This window comes from Platichthys flesus, chromosome 4 (genome assembly GCF_949316205.1).
Source record: "Platichthys flesus chromosome 4, fPlaFle2.1, whole genome shotgun sequence".
NCBI classification, from domain to species: Eukaryota; Metazoa; Chordata; class Actinopteri; order Pleuronectiformes; family Pleuronectidae; genus Platichthys; species Platichthys flesus.
Genome location: NC_084948.1, coordinates 3,958,792 through 3,984,256, shown reverse-complemented (window position 1 = coordinate 3,984,256; position 25,465 = coordinate 3,958,792). Strand labels below are relative to the sequence as shown.

At 41.0% G+C, this 25,465-nt stretch overlaps 1 protein-coding gene across 1 annotated transcript in view; it reads right to left on the bottom strand.

Moving 5' to 3' along the window:
* Nucleotides 1-11,314: 11,314 nt before the first annotated feature.
* The window catches only part of igsf11 (immunoglobulin superfamily member 11), a 104,778-nt gene continuing 90,627 nt past the window's right edge, over nucleotides 11,315-25,465 (bottom strand). The window contains exons 4-8 of the mRNA XM_062386779.1: nucleotides 20,069-20,276; nucleotides 19,357-19,512; nucleotides 17,535-17,657; nucleotides 16,489-16,636; nucleotides 11,315-14,227 (exon numbers count right to left, since the gene is read on the bottom strand). Coding sequence (XP_062242763.1) covers nucleotides 13,672-14,227; nucleotides 16,489-16,636; nucleotides 17,535-17,657; nucleotides 19,357-19,512; nucleotides 20,069-20,276 — 1,191 coding nt within the window. The 3' untranslated portion in view covers nucleotides 11,315-13,671. The remainder of the gene's footprint in view (nucleotides 14,228-16,488; nucleotides 16,637-17,534; nucleotides 17,658-19,356; nucleotides 19,513-20,068; nucleotides 20,277-25,465) is intronic.

Sequence of the window (25,465 nt, the reverse complement as noted above, 5' to 3'; positions counted from 1 at the left end):
CAAAGACATCTTTTTGAGGTTACCATAAACTTTGACAACCAAAATATGATACATTTATCCTTGTGTCCAAATGAACAAATCTGCACAATTTGAAAGAATTTCCATGTGTTCCTTAGATATCCCGTTCACAAGGCAAACTGCTTTCTAAGGTCATCTGACCTTGACCTGTTGACTTTTGATTTGCAAAATTTGCAAAATCAGTTCACATTTGACTCTGAGTGAATGTTTGTTCCAAATTCAAGGAAAGTCCCTGATGTCGATTTTACATATTTAAGAAAAACAAAAACACTGAGACCTCGCCACTGTTATCTCGAACATTGACCTTTGGCTACCAATATCAAATCAGTTCATCTTTCAGCCTGACTTGTGTTAAATTTGAAGAAATTCCAAAAGGTGTGCTGGAGATTTCGTGAGTGGGACAGACCGAAAAAAAGACAAAATATAGAATAAACAACATTTTCATGGCTCTCACGATTAACAACTAAAAGCAATAGTCAAATCACTTTGATGTTTAATATGTGTGTCAGCTTGTGTGTGCACGGTAGGTGCTTCAAAGGGGGATAAACAGTGATGAAATCGCTCCAGCATTACACTGCAGCACAGATACAATTGGTGGGTTCATTAAACGATTTGGAGAAAAAGAAGGTAAATAAACACAAAAAAAGATGAGTTAAAAGAGCAAAGAGACCCAACAAGGAGGCGGGACCACAAAAGAAGACATTAAAATAAAATGAGAGGACAGGGCAGGCGTCTCCTGGAGCATTAGTGTGCATCTACATGTGCGCACAGGCAACGCTGCTGCTGGTCCAATCAGGAGGCTGTGACACTCAACAAATGATCAGCAATGTGTCAGGAAAATGAAGACTGCTGGATAGTTAACATTAATGTATCCAACACAGGTATAAAAATTAAAATCGATTTTACTCTTATTATGTTTTATTCAACACTTTTGTTGAAATTCATGGATGCACAAAATGCCCACTGGGCTTTCTGCCTCTCCCTGCATTGTATATACTTTGTCATGCAGTCAATTTCTGGACATTTTTAAGTTGGGCAAATAAATACAATCAAATAAAATGCAAATATCTGCTTATCCTGGTTTCATATCATATCGACCTGCAGAACAATTCATATAAATATGTGTTGTTTGTCCAGTTTTTTGTTCAAACATAAAGAATTAAGTCAAAATTCCCTCTTTGTTCTGGATTACATCAAATTAGGTGATGTGCTTTAAATAACGCCAAAGGCGTTTTCATTGGATGAGATGTTGCCTTACTGAAGATTTGGGTGATACAGAATACATAATGTGTATATATGTATATATATATATATGATACTGTTAGATAGCTTGATTTAGATTATTTCAAGTGGTAAATAAATATGCGTGTTTGAAGCTATATCACCTAAACATCTAAAGCAACCTTTATGTCTTGGCCTGTTGCCCCGGAAACTATATTTGAATCCTTTATACTTCTTCATGAACCTCCTACTGTTTTCCTTTTGGCTCTTTTCTCTTGTTGCACAAAATGAAACACGACAGACAGTCAATTTTAATGTAGTTCTGTCAGACAACTCTAATGATCATGTAATATCTTTATTACAACAGATTTAGTGTTTGGCGTCTAGGCTCCAACTTAATCACTCCCCCATATGATTACACAGGAATGATGGGAGTGATGAGCAAATACTTGTAACCCCCCGTTGGAGCCTACAGGTGGATGCTGGGGTGGTGGAGGGACTGAAGCAACATGTAGCAATACTGCAGCAGCAGTGCGAGCAAGATGGGTTGATGGGAAATATCTCTCTGGTTAAATAGACCACCTGCTAAGGTGGGTGTGTATTATAGATGGTTGTGGAGATTGAGGTATGTCACATGATTTATGTCACATGATTGGCGCAGCGCAGCTCGAGTTGCCTGCCAGAACTAGCTCGCAGGCATCGCCATATTTAACAATATAACTATAATATAACTACTTATGCTCCTAGAAGCTGAAGGAAAAACAAAGGCCTTTTTATTTACAAAAGCAGGTGCTGTATTGTATTTACTTGAAAATCTCTTCCTGAGGGAACTAATCTTAACTTTATCTTGATTTAAAGTTTTAATTGTTTTTTCTGAGCAATTTAATCTCTGAACCCGACAATCAAAGCACTAAATCTGATTTCCTCAACTTATTCTCTCTCTTCTTTCTTTCTCCCCCCCTCAATTCTCCACAGATGTTCTTCCAGATGAAATGCTCTGACCTCCCTCTTGGGGGGGTTAACGACATCTATAGAAGTCCTGCACTTCCATCAGACCAGAGAACAACACAGTTGTCAAACAGCTGCTGCTTCCTTTCCTCCCTTGGTTGTCATCTGTGGCAAAAATGGGAAAGAAATGTTCACCGCAGTCAATTGCTTTTTATATGTATTCAATTGTATTGGATTCATGGAAGGCCTGCATATCATAGCCAAAAGTACAAGGACGCTTCTATGGTTCATTAAGAAAGTATTTTACAGCACTGTGCAAACACTTTGTCTCATCCATCACACAGAACTATCAGGGAGGCGTCTGATACATCCCAAAAGGATTCTGCATCACAACGAGCCCAAGCATATGGCCAGAGTCATAAAGAACTATTTTCAGTGACAAGACAAATTTAAACTCCTACAACACATAGTTTGGTCCCTGGCTGTGGCTGAAGAGTCAAAAGAATCTCCTTTCCCAACCACTATTCCTTCACACAGATGGAAAGCGTCACAGGGTCAAGGAAAGATGTGAAGAAGAGGCATATCTGTATTTAGTATATTCACCTTTAGTAGATTGTTTTTATACTTTTATTATCTTCATAGTAAATGTTTTTCTTCAACAACTGTTGTCTTCATTAATGTTGCATGAGTGTGAATTTTGCCAACCTCTACACTATTGATAACTACTACTAACTCCATATCCTTCAACTTTTCTAACTATATATGTGGTAATTTTGGTTTTTGGTTATTAATTTAATTATTGATCAGAGTTCAAAATTTGTCGTTAGGTCTTTCATGAGTCTTAATCAAGAAATTGGCTAACGTTTTCCTTCAATTGAAGGTTGGGGCCCCGAGGTAAATTTAATCATTTCAAATTATTATTTAATAATCATATTTTTGATATGAATATTCCATTATTGGGGGGGGGTAACCAAATTTATTGAATGCCCACAGGCACATCAGTTCATGTTGTCATGCTTAAAGTGTCATATGCACAACAATCTATATTTCTCTTTTCTTGCTGTTTTGGTTTATGTCTTCAAAGCCTTTGATCCTAATGATCTCTAATCTATGCCAAATGATTTAGGCATATGTGTAGATATACATCATGTACTTTCACTAACTGTCAGAAGATGAGAAAATCCATCTCATTCTCTTTGGAGAGAAATATAACAGCAGATAAAGGATCTGAACCTGGTTGACAGGTGCTGCAGCTGGAGGAAAAACACCTGCGAGGTCGGACTCCAGCTCGGTGATAAGTTCACTTGACGTGATGATGTTCTGCAGCGCTGCGTAGAGCCACATTACATGGAATACACCTAAAAGTAGGGTGGATCGACGACTTACAGGTATAAACAGCCATTCATACCTTGACTCAACTTAAAATAAGAATTTAAACATAAAATGCCTCCATACTGCTTCTGTGGTGTCATCCAAGTGTCCGTAAGCCCCGAAATTCAAATGTGACTCTATGCTGCATCATTTACACCATGTTTTTAGCCTTACGTTTAAACAATCGGTCACCTTACTTTATTTGTATTTATTTGGCTGCAACACTGTTTACCTCTGAAACTCGTGGGTAAATAATGAGTGAATTGGGGTTTTTGGGTGAACTATCCGTTTAAGGTTAAAGAGTTTGAACTTAGACTTCTACTTTCGTCGTTTCAACCATATTAGATATCATTCTTTTTCTCTCTACTTTTCATTACAGCCTATATAATATGTAACAGTATGCACATCAGAAAATCTGATCATTCTTGGTGAGGAAATGATTAAAACTGACAGGGAGAAATCACAAGCCTCCCCTCCTTGCACTGCATTGCTCCTCTCAGATCTGAACATGATTGCTCTCCACTTGTTTGCTTGTTTTGCTGGTTTAAAGAGAGGAAGAGGTGCACAACTTCATCTGCCCTAAGCAATAAACCGAGGCCCGGCACAGGAAGAATGGGATAGAGGCAGAATCAAGGCCATTATAAGATTGCTGCTCTACAGCCAACACAAGGGAGGAGAGAACATTTTGGAGTAATGGATGTCCGAAGTGATTTCTCAGAAACAGCATTGTGCATTCAGCTTGGAAACCACGGGGGCCCAATCGGCTCTATTCAGCTCTGTAGTTGGCCACCTGTCTGCTCTGCTGGGAAATGGCTTTCTACTTTTTTTCCTTTCTCTCTCTCTGTCTCATTTGTTTTTCATTTCATCGATCTATGTATTCACTTTAGCTTCAGTTAGTGAATCACAGATCATTGAACGATAAACCATCACAAAGATTAATGTGCACTTGCACATACCATTCTCCCCCTTCCCCGGAATCCCTTTGCTTTATCACCCGCAGATCCAGGGCCTCTGTGGCCGCACCATGGATTACGGTTTGTGGATCGCGCACCGGGGGTCGCGGTGTTGGATCCAGTGTGGCGGATTCTGAGTCATGTGGGCTGATCGTGGTGCTGGTGGCGGACCCTGTGTCGCGTTGGCATTGGGCACTGGCGGTGGACCAGGACCGCAGTGGTGGCTTGTGATGGGTCCTCCTGGTGGGCGGCGGTGGACGGTGACTGAGGACTGAAGTGGCGTCTGGTCTGGATGGTGGATCGTGGTCTAGATGGTTGCTGAGCATGGACTGTGCTTCATCAATGCTGCTAGAGACTTTGATTATTGATGATGTTCTCCTGCACGTGGCATCTATTGCACTTCTGTCCGTCCTGGGAGAGGGATCCCTCACATGTGGCTCTCTCTGAGGTTTCTACATATTTTTACCCTGTTAAAAGGGTTTTTTGTAGTTTTTCCTTACTCTTGCTGAGGGTTAAGGACAGAGGATGTCACACCCTGTTAAAGCCCTATGAGATGAATTGTAATTTGTGAATATGGGCTATACAAATCAAATTTGATTGATTGATTGATTGACTTGCACATACCATTCTTACTTCATCTTGTTCCTGCTTCACATGCACAGCAGACAAACGTTAATTCCTGTTCATTATGTCTAGGTTGGGCTTGAATCAAATGAAACAATGAAATCATTTGGACTGATTTTAAAAGCCATAACGCAGTTGTTCTTTTTATCTTTGGTGCTAGAATTAGTGGTGATTTGATGTGTTTTACCATTTAATTGTGGAGGTTTATGCAAGTTGGATCAAAATACAGACGATTATTTTAACAATAGAAAGAGCAGGCAAGTGACAATGATGGGTGTGGACACTGTTGGGCAAAAAACACATGTTGGACGAAGAAACACTGGGAAAACCAGACTGTCTATAAAGATGGATGACGTGCCACCACTTCCTCCCACGTCCAAAAACTATCCTGGATATCAACGTTGCCAACTAGTACATTTAGAGCAAGAGTGGCAAGGTTCTCTGGCTCAACTCTCAGTGTCACTATTAATAGGTTTGTGTTGAAATGAAACATATTTTTGTTCTATTCTTTAAAACTTAGAAACTATTGGAGAAAAAATGACTTTGACTTTTTAGTTTGGTCCATGTCCAAGCAATCAAATCATCAGGTTCTTTGTGGTAAAAAGGTTCAGTGTTCTGGCAGTCAGTCCTATCAGCATTAGGTCTACAATAATCAGCAGGCGAAGGCAAAAACCACAGGGTGGAGGGGGGATAAACAGGTCTCACACAGATAAACTGAGAATAAACCAGAGCTGCTGAAATGCTGAACATATGGAATCAAGGCAAAGAAAAAGAGAAAGAGACCAAAGCAGCTTTTAGAAAATAACTGAACATCTGGACTTTCTGCAGAGTTTCTCCTGCCAGCGCCCTGGTAAGACGTCAGCAGAGAGTCCAAAGGAGCAGATGTGAGAACAGGAGATTCACTGTGGGCGAGTTGGGAGCTTGATGACACCTTAGACATGACAGAAGCAATGGAGGATAGGTCAGGGTGAAAGACCCTCTGTATGTTGGCCCTGTGATAGGCTTGTGACCTAACCTATCACAGCAAACATTCACACACACATTTACACCGACAGCCAATTTAAAGTCTCCAATTAACCGAAACCCAATTGAATTAGGATTCAATTGTGAAGCAACAGGGCTAACCACTGGTATACCGTGCCACCCACTTTACATATCAAACTATCTAAATTAATGAGCTAGACAGAGATAAAAACACAGAGAGCGTTCGACTCATAAAGGAAAATAGTCTCATAAAGTCTGAAGCTCTCTGTACTGTAACTGATGATTCACAGATGTTTTACAGCCACCATTAAGCACACAGTATCGTCCTGACAGTTCAGTGAAGTTCAAGGCTTTCTGCTGCAGTCAGCCGTGAAAGGAGGCAAACGCTGTTTTCTAGACGGTCACGTGTAAAGAAATGTACAGAGCAAAATACAAAATAGTTGCACCAATACTGAGGTAGCACAAGAAGCCACAAAATATTCGGTTGTCAATCTGCAATAATGCTCAGATTAAGAGCTGAGGAGAAGTAGAGGATGATAATGGAATGACAAATGAAACTCAGTTGTGGTGCAAGAGAGAAAAGGAGACCTATTAGAAGAAAGATCCATTTGATTAATCTAATACTGTAATCAATGCTCTGCTTAGGAGGTCCAGCACATAATATTCATGCTTCAACAGAGACTGCTGGTCTCAATAATGAGAACAATCCTCAGAGCCCTGACCGGCTGCTTCTTTTTATTGCTCCCTTATCAGAGGTCACTCCTGTTGATTCCTAAAGCTGTAATGGGTCAGAGTTGAAGAACAAATGAATACTGATGCAGATTGACTTTAGAAATGAAACCATGAGGATTAAATGCATCAATTAAGATCGCATTAAGACAAGTGTTCTGTCTGCAGCCTTTTCCCTCCTATTCTACTGACTTAAATAAGTGCATTAACGGCCCCTTTGACTTTTATAATGACAATTGCTGACCGCACTCAACGCTTGAAATGGGATGTGTGATTGTATTGAAGAACTTACTGCTGTTCCAGGCTGCATGACTGTGTAAATACTGCTCCCCAGTGGTGGATTTGAGAACTGCAGTTTCTGAGTAGGCCCAGTCCCAATGCTTACAGGAAGTTGCTGAGCTGGCTGAAATGATAATTGCTGTATTAATCAGCCAACGTGAGCAGTCATATATACACACACATGCGACCCTATGACCCCGGAATGCAAGAGAAAATAATAAGGAGCTGTATCCAGTAGTGCTGCCGGTAATGAGCCAAACAACTTTATATTTATGCACACTAACACACCCTCAGTCATTTGCTGTGAAATAAATCAACTACACTGTGTAAGTTCAGAGCAACACACAGTGTGATAATAACTACTTCAAATGACAGACACCATTTTTGAGAAAAATGATTTGGCATGTACTTCGAACTTTTGTTTGGTTCATGTCCCATTTGCCAAAATGGAGAAGGCTGAGTTTATGAAATATACTGCAGCCAGCCACAAGGTGTCAATCTAGACACTCTCATCTGTCTGTGCAGTCTATGGGGAAAACATAAGACAAAACACGAGCCGAAGGCTCTCAGGCACGACAGGAACTACCACAAAGGGCAAAAGGACTCCAGGGCAGGATCAGACGCCAAATACAGTCAATAAAGGTAATACAGTTTGATACACTGGCATTCAGTGCAATCAGCATCGCTGTCAGACTAAACTGTTCATACACAGAGAAACTAAGAATAAACTAGCAGGGCTGCATCCTCGGAGGATGTCATCCAAACCGAAATGAGATGGTCTGCTCAACAAACATATCTGTATTCAGCTCCTCACCCCGCCCTGGTTGCTGTTGCCTAGCAACAGAGGTAAAGTTTTAATACCCCGTGTTTAAAAAAATTACCACTTCGAAATCAATTCGTCAATGAATGCTGGGGTAGGTTGGGCTGAGAAAGGATCCATCCGTTGGAAGTTTTGTTTCTCAGGGACGGAGAACACATTTGTAATGAATTTAGACCGAGCTAAAGATAAACACAGACTTAAATACTCAGAGGGAGGGAGACACAGGTGTGGCACTTTGGAGCAGGTGCAGGTAAGAAGGAGACACAGGAGGAAGTGAAGACATCTGAAACGAGATGAGACAAGAGTAAAAGCAGGAAACAAATATGTGGGAGAACAAAAGAGAACAAAAAGAGCAACCTAACTGAAACAGGAACCTGGTCCCAATGTCTCATAGACTTTGAGGCATGTTCTCGGTATAGGTCTGTGAGGGCTTATGGCTCTGCACACGGACCAGGCCACATTAAAAACTGTATAACATGTTTATGGTAAAACTGAACTGAATAGAACTAGAAGTTTTCAAATCAAGAATCATGAAATATTCTCAGGGAAATCAACTAAATATGTGTCACAAAATGTTTAAGAAAGTGGAAAAGTACAATTCCTAGGTCTGCTCTCCAGATCCAGATCCACACCAAAAGCAATGGGCTCTTCCCCGACCCGCATTCTACATACTTCCACCATATTCCGGGTTATCGTGTGAAGTTTCTGCCAAATCCTACAAATCAACAGACACACAAACAAACTGCGATGAAAACTTAACCTCCCGTGTGAAGGTAAAAATCTGAAAAAAAAAAAATTTCCACTTTAAACTGAAATAACATCATGTTCATGTATCATGGCCCACATCAGATTCTGTACTTTAATTTTCAGGACATTTCCTTTGTGCAGTATTACACAGTTTGCCTGGGGAATAGAAACCACAAGTCCATGAAGTAACTAGCACACTTGCATATTTGTGTGTTATTATTCTGCACAGCCCCTTTTCTTTAAAGCTGCCTTTACAGCCTACAGCAGCATCACAGGCACAATAGATGAGTTTCATAGAGAGCTCACTGAACAGAGCCTGAAGTTGGTTATTCATATCATATCTGCACAGCGGGACCCAGCAGCTCCGTCTGGGCACAGCACACATTGAGCAATTCACAAGCAGTTCCTTTTAAATGGAGCTCAATTAACGTATGTTGTATTGAGTTTGTGCACGCAAACACAAGTATACGCACGCACAGGTACAGACACGCACACGAACAAACCTTGACCATGGAATTTATAGAGATGGACGATATGACTGCTCGTCAAAGCATATCAAATGCCACCTGGTGGCTGACTGCAGCACTGGTCAAAAAACCCTGACTGTGATTGACAGGAACATCAAAGTACTAGGGCTTAAAAATGTATGCGTTAACTCTGGATGTTTAATTTTGGAAATCAACGCACACATTTTTTAACGCCTGCACATAATGACCACCTTCATGTACCCGCCCACACTCACCCGCTCAGAGCGAAACACACAGTGAGATCAGAGGTCGTTCAGGTGAAGCAGCCGCTCAGTGACTTTGTAGAAGAACAGTGAAACACAGAGTTTCTCTGGTTTCAGCTGCTCAGTGATCATCTGCTCAGTGATCAGAGCAGAAGCTGCATCTGGTTTGTACCGAGCTGGAGTTTATGCGTCCTCCTCCTCTCTGCTCTCACTGGAACTAATGAATACTCGTAATGAATAACTAGTTACCAGGACCGGATCAGTACATGAAGTCACTTAGTGTTTGTTTGATTCACTCCAGAGTTTATGAGACTGCATTTAAGCATCTTGAAAAAGGACTCGTCAACATGTTGTGTCAGTACAACACGAGACGTGACGCTCACAGTCAGGACTCAGTGTTAAAATGAGTCGAGCGACCCTACACCATTGATTCAGAACCAAACACATGACTGTACGTTTGTCACCGAAATCATACAAATATGCATGAACTGAACTTGGAACTCATACTTTTTAAGTGTGAACTGGCTTAACTCTGCTTCACCAGATGGGCTAAGATTCAGATTTCACATTCACATTTAATTGTTGTCTGATTTAAAAAAGAAATGAAAAAAGTTTTATTCGACCATCCTACATGTTCTAAAAAAAAAGAATAAAAGAGCAAAGGCTAAGATGCCCCAATTGCTTAGGATGAAGGTTTCTTTGAGTTTTCTTTCTTCTTCTAATAACATACTATGTTTGCTCAGCGGCATAGCAAAGAGGAAGACACATTCAATTGTGGTGTTGTATTGTTATCTTTGATTTTATTAATTTGTTCAATCTTAATGTCTATCATTTGGGCTTGTCATCAATAAAAAAAACAATGATAAATGTATATCTCCGCCTTCTGTCATTTATCTTTCTGTTCCTGCAACAATAATCAGAAACAATTGGGATTTTTGGGGCATTTAGAAATGGTGATTAAACGTAATTAATCACAGCTAACCTGTGATTAATCTGATTAAAAATTTGTATCGTTTGACAGCTCTACAAAGTACACATCAAATACATTTATCTCAAAGATGGTTTGTGTGAATTCAGGTTGTTCCTATCACACTGATGTTCAAGTTTTTCCTATGTTGCTCCTTGTTTCTGGGAACTTTGGCTTTGATCAGCATATTACGGTGGCCCTGAGAGCTCAACGAACAGCAACTTATGAAAACACATGTAAGTTGACCTGTTGTGTTGTGAAATTCATCAATTTCACAACACAACACATTACAGTCACGTTAATATTTTGATTCATCATCGTATCAGGTCATCATGAAATACCAGGAGTGGGCGAGTGTGTGTGTGTAGCGGGCGGACCGGCCCCGGCACCCGGCTCTCCGACCCCGCCCACTGGTTGTGGTTTCTTCTCTATTTGCTGCGCGTTTGTCTATTTGCTGCGCGTTTCTGTAATGTGTTGTGTTGTGTTGTGAAATTGATGAGGTGTTTTCTTACTTTGCTTGTGTTTTGACAACTTGCATGTGTTTTCTTAAGTTGCTGCTCGTTGAGCTCTCAGGGCCACCGTAGTAATTTGATGCAATTGAAGCAGAGTGAAACATCAGGATCAACGGCTGAGACTGGCTCATGATTGGTCAAGCGTGTTGGATGGCTCCGTTTGTATCGGGTATATTTTGGCTTCATTTCTGGATAATGGGACGAAGTGGTGACGCATCGTCCATCTTTATACAGTCTATGGTCTTGACCTTTACATTTAATTTATGTTGTGAGGGTGTTGGTGTTTGTTCCCATAAAGAAGATAAGTCCCCATATCACGAGTAGTACACAAAACACACACACACACACACACACACACACAGACACACACACACACACACACACAAATAAATAAATACGCTGGATGCCAACTAGAATTTATTAACAATATTTATTCACTACAAGTTCCAGTGTTATTGTTCCTATTTCTTTTCAAACCAACAGTAAGAACAAGATGTGTTTATATACATATTTACATATTGTTATTTATTTTTTACTATTGGCAATATACCACAGGTCATTGTGTATCTATATATACAACCCATATACCACCTTGTGTACCACATTCCACCTATGGCCGGGGTAGAAGATGAGATGTTAAATGAATCTGGCTTTAAAACCTCAGTAGATTTCCTCAGTAGAGGTCTACTGTGTTTATGAATCAATATGTGTGTGTGAGTGTATGATTTGCAGACAGCTTTGATGGAAAAAAAGTGAAAGTTAAAATATAGATATAAACATATCTGTAAGAGTGTGGGTTTGCTGCTACGGTCCGACCTGGGTCATGAAGATGCATGTTTGAAGTTGATCTTAACTGTTACATATTGATGTAACTAATGTTATAGTGAATAAATAATGCAGATTTATAGGCCTTCACATCTGACAACAATCTGTTCTTGAAGACCAGATGTGACTGGTTCTCAGTTCAATATTTTTGCCTCCATTGATGTGGAAATAAAAATTCAACCGCTTTTTAATTTAGCCTTGGCTGGTGTTTATTGCGATCCAAATATTTGTTGGGTTTGATAATGTTTGTAGCATCTAGAAGTGTAAGTTCATCTCACTCTAATTTAAAAGTTGGATTTTTCTTTATTTCAAATTCAATTAAGTTAACACATGATTGTATGATACACCAACTAGGAAATTGCTTAAATGGCATGAATGTCTTTCCTACTCAAAAACTAGCGTGTGGATGAAATAATAGCAATAATGAAGAACATTTTCACTATTCATAAGTCATCAATCACATTGTATTTGTTAATGTTGGACCATTTAAATGCCAAAAAAACTATAGCGGATTTACATTTGTATTACTCTCTTTCTAATCATAATAACACTTTTACAGCTCATAGTAGTTTTTTTCCAGTTGGGAAATTTGGTTAAAAGATAATAACAGGAGGTCAGAAACACAATGACACTTTCTACCAGGTACAGCATTGATATCTATTATCAATAGTTAAACATCTGATCATCAGTGTTAAACCGTAATGTATTATTCATCCCAGAACTGGTAATGAAGTGGCAGAACTCATTAGAAAAATGAAAAAGAAAATCCCTTCAATGAAACCAACAACACTTCTCTGACAAACCCCAAAAGAACCGTTCAAATTAAGACACATGATTTGTAAAATATGTATCAGTCAGACATGTGTTTCCTTTGATTCACAATCTAGCCTACGGTTGTAGTTACATTGTAGTTACATATGTACAGTATAAAACAGTAGATGTTAGCCTCTAACAAAGGGGGGGGGGGGGGGGGGGACCTTTTACATCAGCCCTGATGTGACATGAACCAGATAGGGACGACAACAGCGGGGACGAACGCAGCGAGGACGACGACAACAAAATCCATCCGCAGGTTCATTGTTTAAACCAGGGGACAGTAGCGTTCAGTGTTGTGTAAGCATTATTTTAATAAGACTTATTGCTTGAAACTCATAAGACAGCAGTTTTATATAAAATTACTCTGAAAAGTGCAAAAATGGAAATGTTTGCATTCACTGAAGTAAAGTAAAGCATGTGATGTATTGCACCCAATAAACCCCCATCTCTAAGCTTTAAAGGCCATGTTAATAACCATCATTTCATTTGTATACTTTCATCCTGTTAGTTTCTCCAAACACATTTGAACATTCACTTTCATTCACTATCATTTTTGTCAATCAAAATAACAACTGAGAAGAAATGATTAGAAGTAATTCATGATTAATTTTGTCATCCTAAAACAAAGGGGACACATGCATTAATGTGAGAATCTGAGCTCTCTTCACGCTCACCATGCTGTGTGGACACGCTGAGATGAAAATGCCTTGTGTTTGAGTTCTAAAAAAGAAAGACCCCCCCCACACACACACCATCATCACAATGATCCAGCCCTGAATAAGATCTGGGAATTCAGGCTCTGCAGGAAAATTCACTCCAGCTTTGTGAAATTCTCCATGTGGTTAAAAAGTAGTTCCCAGCGAGCCAACAGAACACTCCATCCAATACAGGGATGGATAAATTCCATGTAGTGCTTGTCCACAACATGGAGGTTCCTGTACATGAAGGAATTGGCATCAAATGAACTCTGTGCTTAAAATCCCAGTTTGATTTGAGATAAAAAGGTCAGGACATACAGAAAGACACAGTTGTAAAGGGCAGTTGGCTGCTTCAGCCCGTATTCAGTCTGTTTTTCATCAGTGGATTACAAAACATCAAAAACTTGTTTTGTTTTGTAAAATCAGATTTTACACCAGCGAGCCCGCTCTGCTCTGGGCAGGCACCATGACCGGCACCGCCCCCATCCGCTCCAGCGTGGCCTGACTCACGGCATAGGAGTGCGTGTGCTGCCCGTGCGTGGACGCCACCACCGGTTTGAGGCTCACCGAGCCGTTGCTGCGCACCATGGCGGGAGGGGACGGGGCCGAGTTTGTCGTGACCACCAGAGTCTTGGGCGGTGGGAGTGTGTGGCTGCCGTTAGCAAACGGTGTCGTCGTTGCGGTCGTGGGCTGCACATGGCGGGACAGCGGTGCTGAGCCGGGTGCTGTGACCACAGTATGGTTGCCGTGTCCTGCGTTCTGGGCCTGTCCGTGTCCATGAGCGCCATGGGCAGCAGTGGAGAAGGTCTGGCGTGTGTCTCCATTGTAGCGAGTGTAGGAGTTGGTGTCGTAGTTGGTTTTGGGGTTGTGCCAGTAGCGACTGTTGTACGTGTTGGTTGATGTCAACGTGTCGTTCTCTGAGGAGGACGCATCTGCGTGGAAAGCCTTCACTGATGAAGACCTCTTCGGGGGGAGATCATCCTCTCTGTTGAGGAGAGATTTCAAAGAGATGTTGGACAAACATCTACCACTTAAAAAAGCAGCTTCACTGATCTCTCATCAATAATTTAATACAAAACAATGGATGATATGGTCTGTGGACTCTTTTTATATAGAGCTCTTCTAGTCTTCACGACCGCTCAAAGCATTTTACAATCACATCATTCACATTGACAGAAGAGCCATCAGGGCTGATTTAGGGTCCACTGTCTTGGACCAAGGATGCCTGTGGACTGGAGGAGTTGGGGATCGAACCAGTGGCTCTCTGGTTTGTGGACAACCCTCATATTAAAGAGGTTACTCATATTGAAATACTTCTAGGGAATCATAACCTAACAGTTTCCATCAGCTCTTTGGAGCGTTTCATCCTCTCTTAGCGGACAGTGTTGTTTTTATGTCTATTTATCTTGAAGACAATGGTGGTGTTGAACTCCAGTCTACAGCAACGCAATGAGGACTGGTGATTTGAGAGTGGTGATACTGGCTGGCCGGCCTATTGCAAGCTGATTAGAATGCAAACTCAGCAGAAATGAAAGCATAATTTCCCCACCACTGGAGACAGCTGCTGGTCAGCAAGTAATTCACTTTAATGCTGAAATTGCAATATTTGTGCTAGATTGGTACATAATCAGCTATTGGCTGACAATGGTTGTGATGTAGCATTAAGAAAAACAATGATTACAAATGGTGCTCAATCTTCCGAATTGGCAAACAGCTTCACAATGGCAGTTTTATAACATATTCATAATTCTTTTAAAAGTGACTGCGATATTGACTTCTGCTTTGAAAGTGCACTTCGTACAGACAGGTGATCAATGCAGACAGTTACTATCACCACTTTATATCCATTTATAATCTAACCACATACAAAGATGAATATGTCAAAATAGCAATTTATAGAATAATGTTTAATCTCAGAGTTTGATAAGATTAACGGATTCAGGTTTTTGAGTTTCCTTGTTCGATTTTCAAATAGTTTATAGAAACAAGTCAATTCTGTGTCGCACTGATTTGCATTGAACACCTTAATAAGATCCGATGACAGCACAGGCAAATGTTCACAGCGTCTAGACATCATTGTACATTCAGATCACATCTGTCAACAGTAATTTGCATGAGTCCACAAAAGGCAATGAAATCAGCAGATGAATTATACTTCTTACATTGACTGATTCTGTTCCTTTTCATTAAACACTTTTTTAATGGGCATTAAAAGCTTCTATGATTACATCATGGCTTTTAATGTGACCAAACATTTAATCAGAGCAAAAACAGATGCTAATTCCAATTCCATTCTGAATACTCGAGGCTTCTTCAAATGAAGATGTCAGAAATATGAGAAGGGATAGCAGCAAGATTGGCAATTAGTTTGTCTCCAATTTTTTAGCACGGATCCCTAATGTGAATCATTAAACATTTAAAGATTTTCTGTGCAGTCAAGTTGCAACTCACAGAAAAATCGTAGTCCTGTTTATTTAATAATTTCTACTCTTACATCTCTTTGGACCCAGTCAAATACAGTGGGTGGTTTAAATAACTAGAACACAAGTGCAAGTAAAGGTGCCAACAAATATGATGTTCACATGGTCCTAAAGAGAAAAACTAGAAAATTATGAGATCTGAATGCTGGGATTGGGCTATTGTAATTATTGAATTCCTTAAAAAGGATTTCACCAACTTTCCCTACTTGCAGATAGAAACGTTTCACTCTTGGCATATTTGTTTGGGATAAAATGTTTTCATTGTTTTTTTTCTGTAAGTTGGAGAAAGCCCAGTTATATGAGGGAAAAAGTGAATGTGGGATTTTAGTTGAGCTCACAATGATGCAGATGTTAACCCTCTCACCCAACTTTGGAAATGTGAACAATGATTTATCTTCCAAATGATTCTTGGAGGGATTTAGATGAGAGAGCCCATTAGTACAACTGGCAAAGCTTCACACACTGTTTGAACAGATAAATTAGGCCCAACAGATTGCTGCCAGCAGATAAAATAAAGCCGGACTCCAAACTTTAAATTATATTCCTGCGTTTTTTGTATTCTTAGAGACTGCAACACTGAAACTTCTAAAATAGAAAACACAAAGCCAGAGCCACATCTCATCACCTTTTACAAATGATGGAGCCGAGATATAGTTTCCACCCTGAGAAAGTCTATTGTATAAGCTAATAGCAATCCCTTACAATTATCTATCATCTGTTTTCTTTTACACCAGCTTTTGGGGGTTGCCAATTTCCTTTGACCGACCTGATCTCGTTGGGGACCTCCTCTTCATCGTACTTGTTCTTGTTCTTCCAGTAGAAGAGTGTGACCACCACTAAGAGGGAACAGATGATGACTGCCAGGACCCCTGTGGCAATGGTCCCTGCTATCAGACCCACACTCTGAGGCTGAGCTGCAACACAGGGAGACAAGTGGGGACATTTTCACAAAATGTCACCTGACAATAACAATAAAAATAATCATCTTCATCATCATCATTCTAGTCTTGATTACCACTCAACGGGCTTAACTTTGAGTGGCTTTAACAAAAAGAAGGGTTTTCAGAGGGGATTTAAAAAGAAAATAGAGAATTAGTCAGTCTATTTTCATTGGATTTAATTCCATAATGTTCTGATAGTGAAGTTTCAGTCCCCCTTTATGTTAGGAGGTGAGACCTGCAGTTCGATCTCAGGGGCACCTCAAGAGAATTGTTTCAAATTTGTCAAAAACGTTCACTTGGACCTTATATGAATCTGGAGAAAAAAATGTCGATGGAACTGCACTGGTTGACGGAGGCATTCAAACAAGGTTGGGCCTTCCTTGTTTTCCTTTGATTTGTGGTCAGAGGGCGCCATATCGCTGTTACTCATTCATTATTTCTTGAGTTAAATTAATTATACTGAGCAATATAAATCTTCACTTGGGTTGACTCAGCACACAGACATGCCTGACGCTGAGTTAAGGCCTGTCAGCTCTTCCTGTCAAACTAGCCAAACTGTCTGACCCTGAGTGACCGCAACCCAATCTCTGTCTCTTCATCCGATTGGTGTCAGAGACAAAGAGTGCTGTTGTTTGCAAGATGTTCTGCTCTTGTCCTCTGCTTGTTGTTTTTCTTTGTCTGTATATGTGTCTGTTTGACAAGAGTCATTCAAGGAGAAATCCTCTGACTTTATTCCCATCTGAGAAAGACAAGAAACGAGTCAATCTGTCAACGTGCACAAACTCAGGCGCATGTCAGCCTGCCTGTACACGACAATAAGAGCATCAAACGGATCCAGCAGGAAAGGCGCAGTGCATGTTAGCATACTTACGTGCTACAACCTGCAGGTTGAGCAGACAGGTACTCTTGCCTATAGCGTTGCTGGAGGTACATTGGTAGAGTCCTGAGGTGCTGGTGCTGATGTTTCTCAGTGTGACAGTCCCCTGCATCTGGTCTGGAGGACACACAAAGACACACACACACACACACACACACACACACACACACACACACACACAGGACCACACAGTAATTAAAGTGACTTTATCACACAAACACTTGCAACATGCCAACGTGAACAAACATACTGTGTGATTTATTACATGAATAAAACACTGAAAAAGTCATTCACAAAATGTATAAAACATGAACTTATTTGTTTAAAGTACATTCAGCACATTTACTGTAGGTGCGATGTACCTTCTATACAAGGCACACTAGTCATGTGAACTGCTTTCTGTGACAAATGATGAATGGGTTGAGTTTTGAGATCAGAGCCTCTGGGATGTACACTACTGGATTTAGAAAGCTTGTTGCAAGTGAGCCAGATGTTCACCAGCTCTCTTGACAGGTTTCAAGTCTGCACATGTCAAACTAAACACACAAAGAGACAAGGGAGACAGCGATCTGTCCAGGAACTCAAGCGTGAAATGCAAACACTGGAAAACAACCTCAAATATTTGTGGACGAATACAGGATACAGCTTGGTTTTTATTTTCACCAAGGAGGTTAGGTTTTCATCCCTGTCCATTGTTTATTGGTTGGCTGGTTGGTTTGTTAGCCAGATTACGCAAAGACAACCAAACAGACTTTCTTGGAACTTGGTGAAAGAATGTGGAAACAATTCATTGGGTCTTGATAACAATGAGGCACACTGAGGGAACTGATATTTCTGAGATTTGGTGCAGCTTGATTGAATTTAAGGAAACTGTTGGAGGTGTGTGCTCTACTGAGAGTCATCCTTTTTAATGTAACAGTTCGAACAAGATGAGATTAAAAATAACCAAGAAAAGGAGAAAGATCTAATAGAGCAATGTGGATAGTCTTAATATTCTGTAAAAATTGTGTAATTACCCAGTTTTAATTGAAATGAAATGCCTGAATCGACTGTGAATGATAAATATATATGTTTCTAAAGGGATCTTGATAAGGTCAACAGAATGCACTAACTTTATTTGTAACTAATGGGTAAGTCATCACAGAGGGAATTGTTATAGGTTTCATGTCCTGATGTAATTGAGATGTCCTGATGTACATTATCAACCAATTATCTCCAAAACACTCTTTGTGGTTGAATTTGCTTATACTATTTATTTTACTGTTGTGGGACTCTGATATCTGCTATTTGTGTATATCAATCTTATATTGACCAGTAGTGTACAAACAACCAAGGTGACTGGTAATGAAGATTAGTTGAAGGTGCAATGGGCACAGCTGGAAAAAAGAAAGGAGAGTCCACTACACTGGATCTCTGATGCTGAAAACCAACTGTCAGTGTAAAAGCCCTTCTCCTGGTTGGAGGTTAGGTCACCGTGTAGATGAAGCAGAGGCAATGCAGCACCAGTCCAAGGGACACAACTGTGCTATAGTTGGTAATCGGCATGAGAGACGCCACAAAACTATCACTTGGCTCCAACACAAACACAACCCTGAAACACACACCCGTTCAAAGATTCACACAGTTTGAATCACTGCATCCATCCATCATCCCCCCTCAGCAGGATCAGAGGAGGGGAACCTTTGGGTGGAGAGTTGTTCGGGCCTGGCACATGACAGGTGGCTGGGATGGTGAGTCTGAGCTGTGCTATGTGTGTAAGATTTACCAGAGAAGGTTGGGCAAAAGGGAACTCCGATGGCCAGCTTGTTTGTAATACCTTGCATGGCGTTGTGCGGCAGCCTGGGCAGCGCGTCCAGCTTCTCCCAGGAGTAGGATGGCGTGGGAATACCTTCCTCCGAGCTGCAGAGCAGCATGATGTCACTGCCTACATCCAGCGTGCCCTGGATTCGACACGCTGGCACAGATGGGGGCACTGGCAGATGGAGAGAGTGGGTGGTGTCGTGTTAACCACTTCATAAAGCAAATGTAATGTGTTCCTAATTGCAGAGGAAATTACATATTCATAAAAGCTGGAGATTCTCATATTCGTGGCAGTGCTGCTTACATTTCTGTCTAAAAGGATTCTTCTAGGTACTTATCAACTGAAAAATAAACAGAATTTTTCATATTTATAATGTGTTTAAAATGATGTCTAACTGTCTTTAAGGTTGTACAATTCGCAGGATAGTATTAGGGCCATGTTGAGAAAAAACATTGAGAATAAAGATGTTTGATTATAGTCGTAATATTAGGCCAAATATCATTTCATCAAATTAGGCTACCAATATAAAGTGTTGATGTTAACCTGAAATTCATCAATTGTCTTTTTTTCATGTTAACTTACAAATGAGGCAAATCACAGGCAGATTTACATGGTCACATTTAAGGGAGATATGACCAAATCATAAATTAAAGTTTGTTAAGCTTTTCTTACTTTTACAAAATTACACACTATATATATATTATGATGGAGATGTATGGTTATTTACCCAACACAGTGAGCCCTATGACGCCGATGTTGCGCCCCCCTCTGTCTGGGAGGTTGTTGACCAGGCACTGGTAGGTCCCAGTGTCGGACAGCTGGGTGTTGTTGATGAAGATGGAGGCACTTGTACTTGGCATGGTGGCCACGAAGCCCACACGGCCATTGAGGTGGTTGGCGAGGCTGAACACCTGACCGCCCTGGTAAATGATCACCTGCAACAAGACGTCCCAGGGAGAAGAAGAGAAAAACAGGAGGTGGGACCAGTTGGAGAGAGAGAGACAGTTGAAGAAAAGGGAACGATGAGTAAATGGGAAGGATTGGAGAAAAATATATTGAGGTCAGGATAAAGAAGGTGAGGAAAAAGAAAATAAATACATGTTGAGAATCAGAAACGTGAACGTTTTTAATCCTATCAAAAACCTTTTGTTACAGTCACAAAACTCAATGCTTTGTATCACTCGGAGGATTTGTATATACATATCATTACGGGACATTTCCTTTAGTGGCCAGTTACAATCATCTCTCACTAGAGGGAGACACAGATCCACTGACAGGCTGAAAATCACAGCGGCCAGTGTGAGTGAAGGATAAAAAAGAAAAGACTGTGTTATGTCCTGAGAAACAAACACATAAAAAACTTTTATTTGTAAGTGGTCTTTCTAGCCCAGTGGATAAAGTAAATGCTAAAAGTGTGATTTCATGGTAGGGCTCTTCAGATAAAAGCATCCACTAAATGTGTGTATGCATTATTGAAAACATTTTTTACTTGGAAACATATGAACTGCAATCTGATGAAACCAAGAGTAGAATTGGAGGCAGGAATCAGCTCCAGTGCCAATTCAACCAGAGCTTGTACAGACGAGTTTGCTCCGGCGGGTCGAGGTGAGCTCGTCTCAGGACCCAAAATAAAGTGCAGTAAAGAGAAATTCTTTTTTCTTCTTCAAAGCTCTCCTCTGGCCTCAGACTTGGTTTGAACGGCCCGTTTGTGAGGCCGAGCCACATGGCTCTCACCCCTCAGCTGCTCCCTCAAAGATGAAGAGGACAAACACACACAAACTCATGCTCACGCAAGCCAGTCAATCACACGCGCACTCACCAGTGGACTCAGACACACATTCACATACACACATTCACAGAGACACACATGCACACAAAGCAAGGAGGGGAATCAGAGGGGCTATTCACTTTGGTGAAAAGAGCTCATATTGAACTGTTCAAAGAACCAGGCAGGGAAACAACCAGCACCAGTGTGTGTGTCAGTGTGTGCACATGTATGTATGCGTGAGAGTGATAGTTCTGATAGTCTGATGAAAGTGTGTATCTTTGTGTCCTCCATTACTGCTTAACGGTTGTAAATTGCACGGCTGCAATTTCCTGAGAGCAGTACGCTCGCTTTGTCCTCTTATGTGCAGATGAATAGGCAGCTCCTCAGCTGTGATGAGAGTCTGCAACTGCATCCCCTCTGTGTGTGTGTGTGTGTGTGTGTGTGTGTGTGTGTGTTTGTGTTAGTACTGGATGGCTTCACATTGTGAGGACCAGTTTGAATTTTAGACAACTTTGTAGACTATTTCTTAGTGATGGTTGTGATGGTCATGTATTAAGTCCTCAAAGAGATGGTAGCACAATCGTGTGAGTGGGTGCGTGTTAAGACTTGTTGTCAGAGTTTGGGTAACAATAGATTTAGGTTATGGTTAGGATTAGACTCAGAGTCTGTCTGCCTGTCTGTGTGCCTGTGTGTCTGTGACTACCGCTCTTGTTCCCTCCCTAGCACTGGGATGACCCGGCTCTACACTCCTGGTGACCTGACAATATAATCTGCATGCTTTGTGAAAGTGATCCAATCAATCGGCCCCACACACAACATTCTGTTTGTTTTGTGTGCGCATGAATGAACAGAGGATTAAACGAGGTCCTAACCTGAGCGATACACCTGTTCTTACATTGTGTGTGTGTGTGTGTGTGTGTGTGTGTTTGTGTGTGTGTTTCTGTTTTCTGGGTTCCTGCCTGTTTCTGGAAATGTAAAAAAAGAGATAAACATTGTCAATGCTGTGTTGAACTCATAAACGTCCCACTCATATTTGTGGTGTCCACCTGTTCTACCACACACAGTGTTTCTGTCCACTGCGTTGAGCCAGATCTCTCTGTGTGTGTGTGTGTGTATGTGTGTCTGTAAATCACCTCATCCTCTCGCGTGACCTGGTTGGCTTTGTAGTTGGACGCAGAGAGAAAAGAGGTCATGGCTGGCTCTCAGATGGCGGTCGGCCCTAAGAACTCGAGCTGGACTGCTCATCCAGTGGTAAAACTCTGCTGCATCATTTTTCCCTCCAACCCCCCCCCCCCCCCCCCCCCCACACACACACACACACTCATGCAGTGCAACCATCCTGTCTCATTGCACTACCCTACAACTTCTCTTTCTCCATGTTCCACCTTGTACATGTGAGCCACAATTGGACACACACAGTAAACATCACTGGACCAGTCCCATGACTGTAGCCTACTTCTGACTGACACCCTGTTGGCCACAGACACGAGGGACTCTGCCATCATTTCAATAAAGCCTTAATAAATCTCTAAACCCCTACAGCCTCTCGACAATTTTTTGACTGTAAGCTGTTGCTGTTATCTCCATCTATCCTCTGACAAGTGCTTTGAGCAGAATGGACATAATACATACTGTGTGTATTTTCTAAAGTATGTAATAAATGTTCAGATTGTGTATAAGGGGACCGGCCAGAGAACGTCAGCAGGAAGTCCAAAGGCTCTCCTCTAGAGAACGTCCGAGGTCCCCAGAGTTCAGTGCATGTCTGGAGGAGGCCCTTCTTATATCAAAATATAGATAAAAAACAGTTGCAGTGATATTGTAAAGAGTCAAAATCAATGGAGCTGGTCCATGAATAGCTCCCATATCAGTTATATATTTTTTCTAAGGTATGGGTGGAAGCGTAGCGTTTGTCATGCTGTCATGTGATCATAACAATGAATACGTAAAACGAAACAGGTGAATGTAGCTATGCTTGTGCAAATAACCAACAGGTTTTATCCTCGTGAACAGATCAATATACAAATAGCAAGAGTGACAATATTGATAAAAATAGTTAATTGCAAGAAAGTTTGAAGTTCCTTTTCATGGCAGTACTTCCCTCAGTACACTTTAAAATCAGCTCAGTTACTGCATGCGTACAGTACATATTCATTAACTTGGCTGTAATAAGCCCTTGGAGACCAGCCACATTGGATCTGAAAGCAAAGGATGAGGAGATGTAGATTTTAGGCGATAAGGGGGGTTCAGCTGAAGGTTGTACTGTAGTTTCAGCTCCTCGTACTCCCTGCTAAAATGTCCTCAAATACAAATACCCCACTGATGGAAATGACAATGCACTTCCACTGACTTAGATATTCTGTGCTGATCAATAACAAGTATCACTTTACTGTATGTGAAGGAATGACTTGACACTAAGTTTATTACTTGCAGTCCATAACCTCTGATCAGTCTTTGGATTATACAGACAGAGTATGTGTGACTCAATGCAGCTTTATTATATTCTATGTTTAGGCACCATCTTGTCCACATAGCAAAATGGTTATGGCCCGAGTTTGGCCCACATCCCAAATATCCCTCATCTGGCCCCCATACCACATGGGCAACTGTTTGCCAGATCTGGGCCAGTAGACCATAGCCACACCGCATGTCAACCAAAGGTGCCAAAGTTGGCACATTTGGTGCTATTTTACTATTTTGCATCATTGCCAAGTTTCCCACATCTGTATGCAATCCTGGCAGGTGGCATTAAATATTCCTGAGTAAGTCTCCATTCTTTCTAATATTGTATAACAACAATCCTGACATGACTTGTTTTCTGCTTCCTCAGATAATGATTTATTTTATGTATTTGAAACTTTCAGAGTGTGTGATCCTCCTGACTTTGCTCACTCTCTTTCGCTCCCTCTGTCGCTCTCACTCGTGCCGACACACATACAAAACTTTGTAATCAGACACATCTGTAACTACAGACAAAAAAAAAAAACACACAGACACATTTCAATAACAGGTGTGAACAGATGAACTTAACACTGTCCACTTGTGATCAGATCTCCCAGGACGGATGTCAGCTCGGCCTAATACTGCATGTGACCTGCACCAAGAATCATCTCTCTCCACAGATCTGTGCTTACAGTAAACTCCTGCATTCATGTAGCAACAAGGCTCTTCCATTTAATCAGTGTGTTCACCACCGTCATCAAACAACTGAACATCAGGACATGAACCGGCCAAGCAAAGAGAGAGAAAGGTTGCGTTCGGAGAGTATTGGAACGCACCGTCTACAGTATGTCATCCATCCTCCTTGGCAGACTGTTTAGTTCGGATAAGAATCTGATCAAATAAAATATGACAGATGTTCTCAATTACAGATAAACATCATTTCTGCAACACAGATTTTCGATGACCTTGATTTCACTGGAGCCTCAGTTCACACTAACTGCACAGTTTCTACTTTTAAAAATCAGTCGAACCAAACAGTTGCATTTCCAGGAAAAGATGAAAACATATTTGATTTATTTTTCAGACGGGATATAATTTAGAAATGATATTCAAAAGAAAAGTTTTCATAAGTCCTGCAGTGATAAAACTTCTTCAAAAACTTTCCTCGCATCAACTAAGCGAGAGAGAATATGTAGCAAAATTGGATTTTAAAAGATTCCAGGCAACACTGACACGTACCAGGCTTTTCTCATGAGGACGGGGATATAAAATGATGCTGTGCTCCCATGTTAATGACATCACAAGAATGTATTGAAAAAACTATTTTAACGATTGCAACAACTACATCAGTTTGAGGAAGGAGATTCACAGGTGGTGGCAGTAGCCTGGAGGTTCGATTTGAGTATAAATAATCAAAATAGCCCGCAGACAGTTTAAAGCTCAAGAACATAAAACCATTGTCTAGTTTTGTGTGGGTGTGTGTGTGTGTGTGTGTGTGTGGTCGTGTGTGTATTTGATCACAGCAACACTGATGGACAGATTATAAACACAAACATGAACGTTCCCACACATCCAAACACACACATGCACTCCTCTGAGCTACATGTTGCAAACTGCTGCTCAACACCTCAGATAATCTGATTAAACAAACAGGATACATCCAAAGCAAAGCTGAATTTTAAACTACGAGACAGAGATTTAAAGTTGTTTTAGCTGTACGAAGGTAATGAATACACTTTAAATTAAGGCTTGGCTGAGCAGTTGCTAGCAAGATGGTTTCAAGTTCGATTCCCACTTTAGTCTGGGTCTTTCTGTGTGGAGTTTGCGTGTTGTCCCCATGTCTGTGTGGGGCTTCTCTCGGTACGCCACACTCCTCCCACAGTCCAAAAAACAAACAGATTGAGGTTAGATTATTGG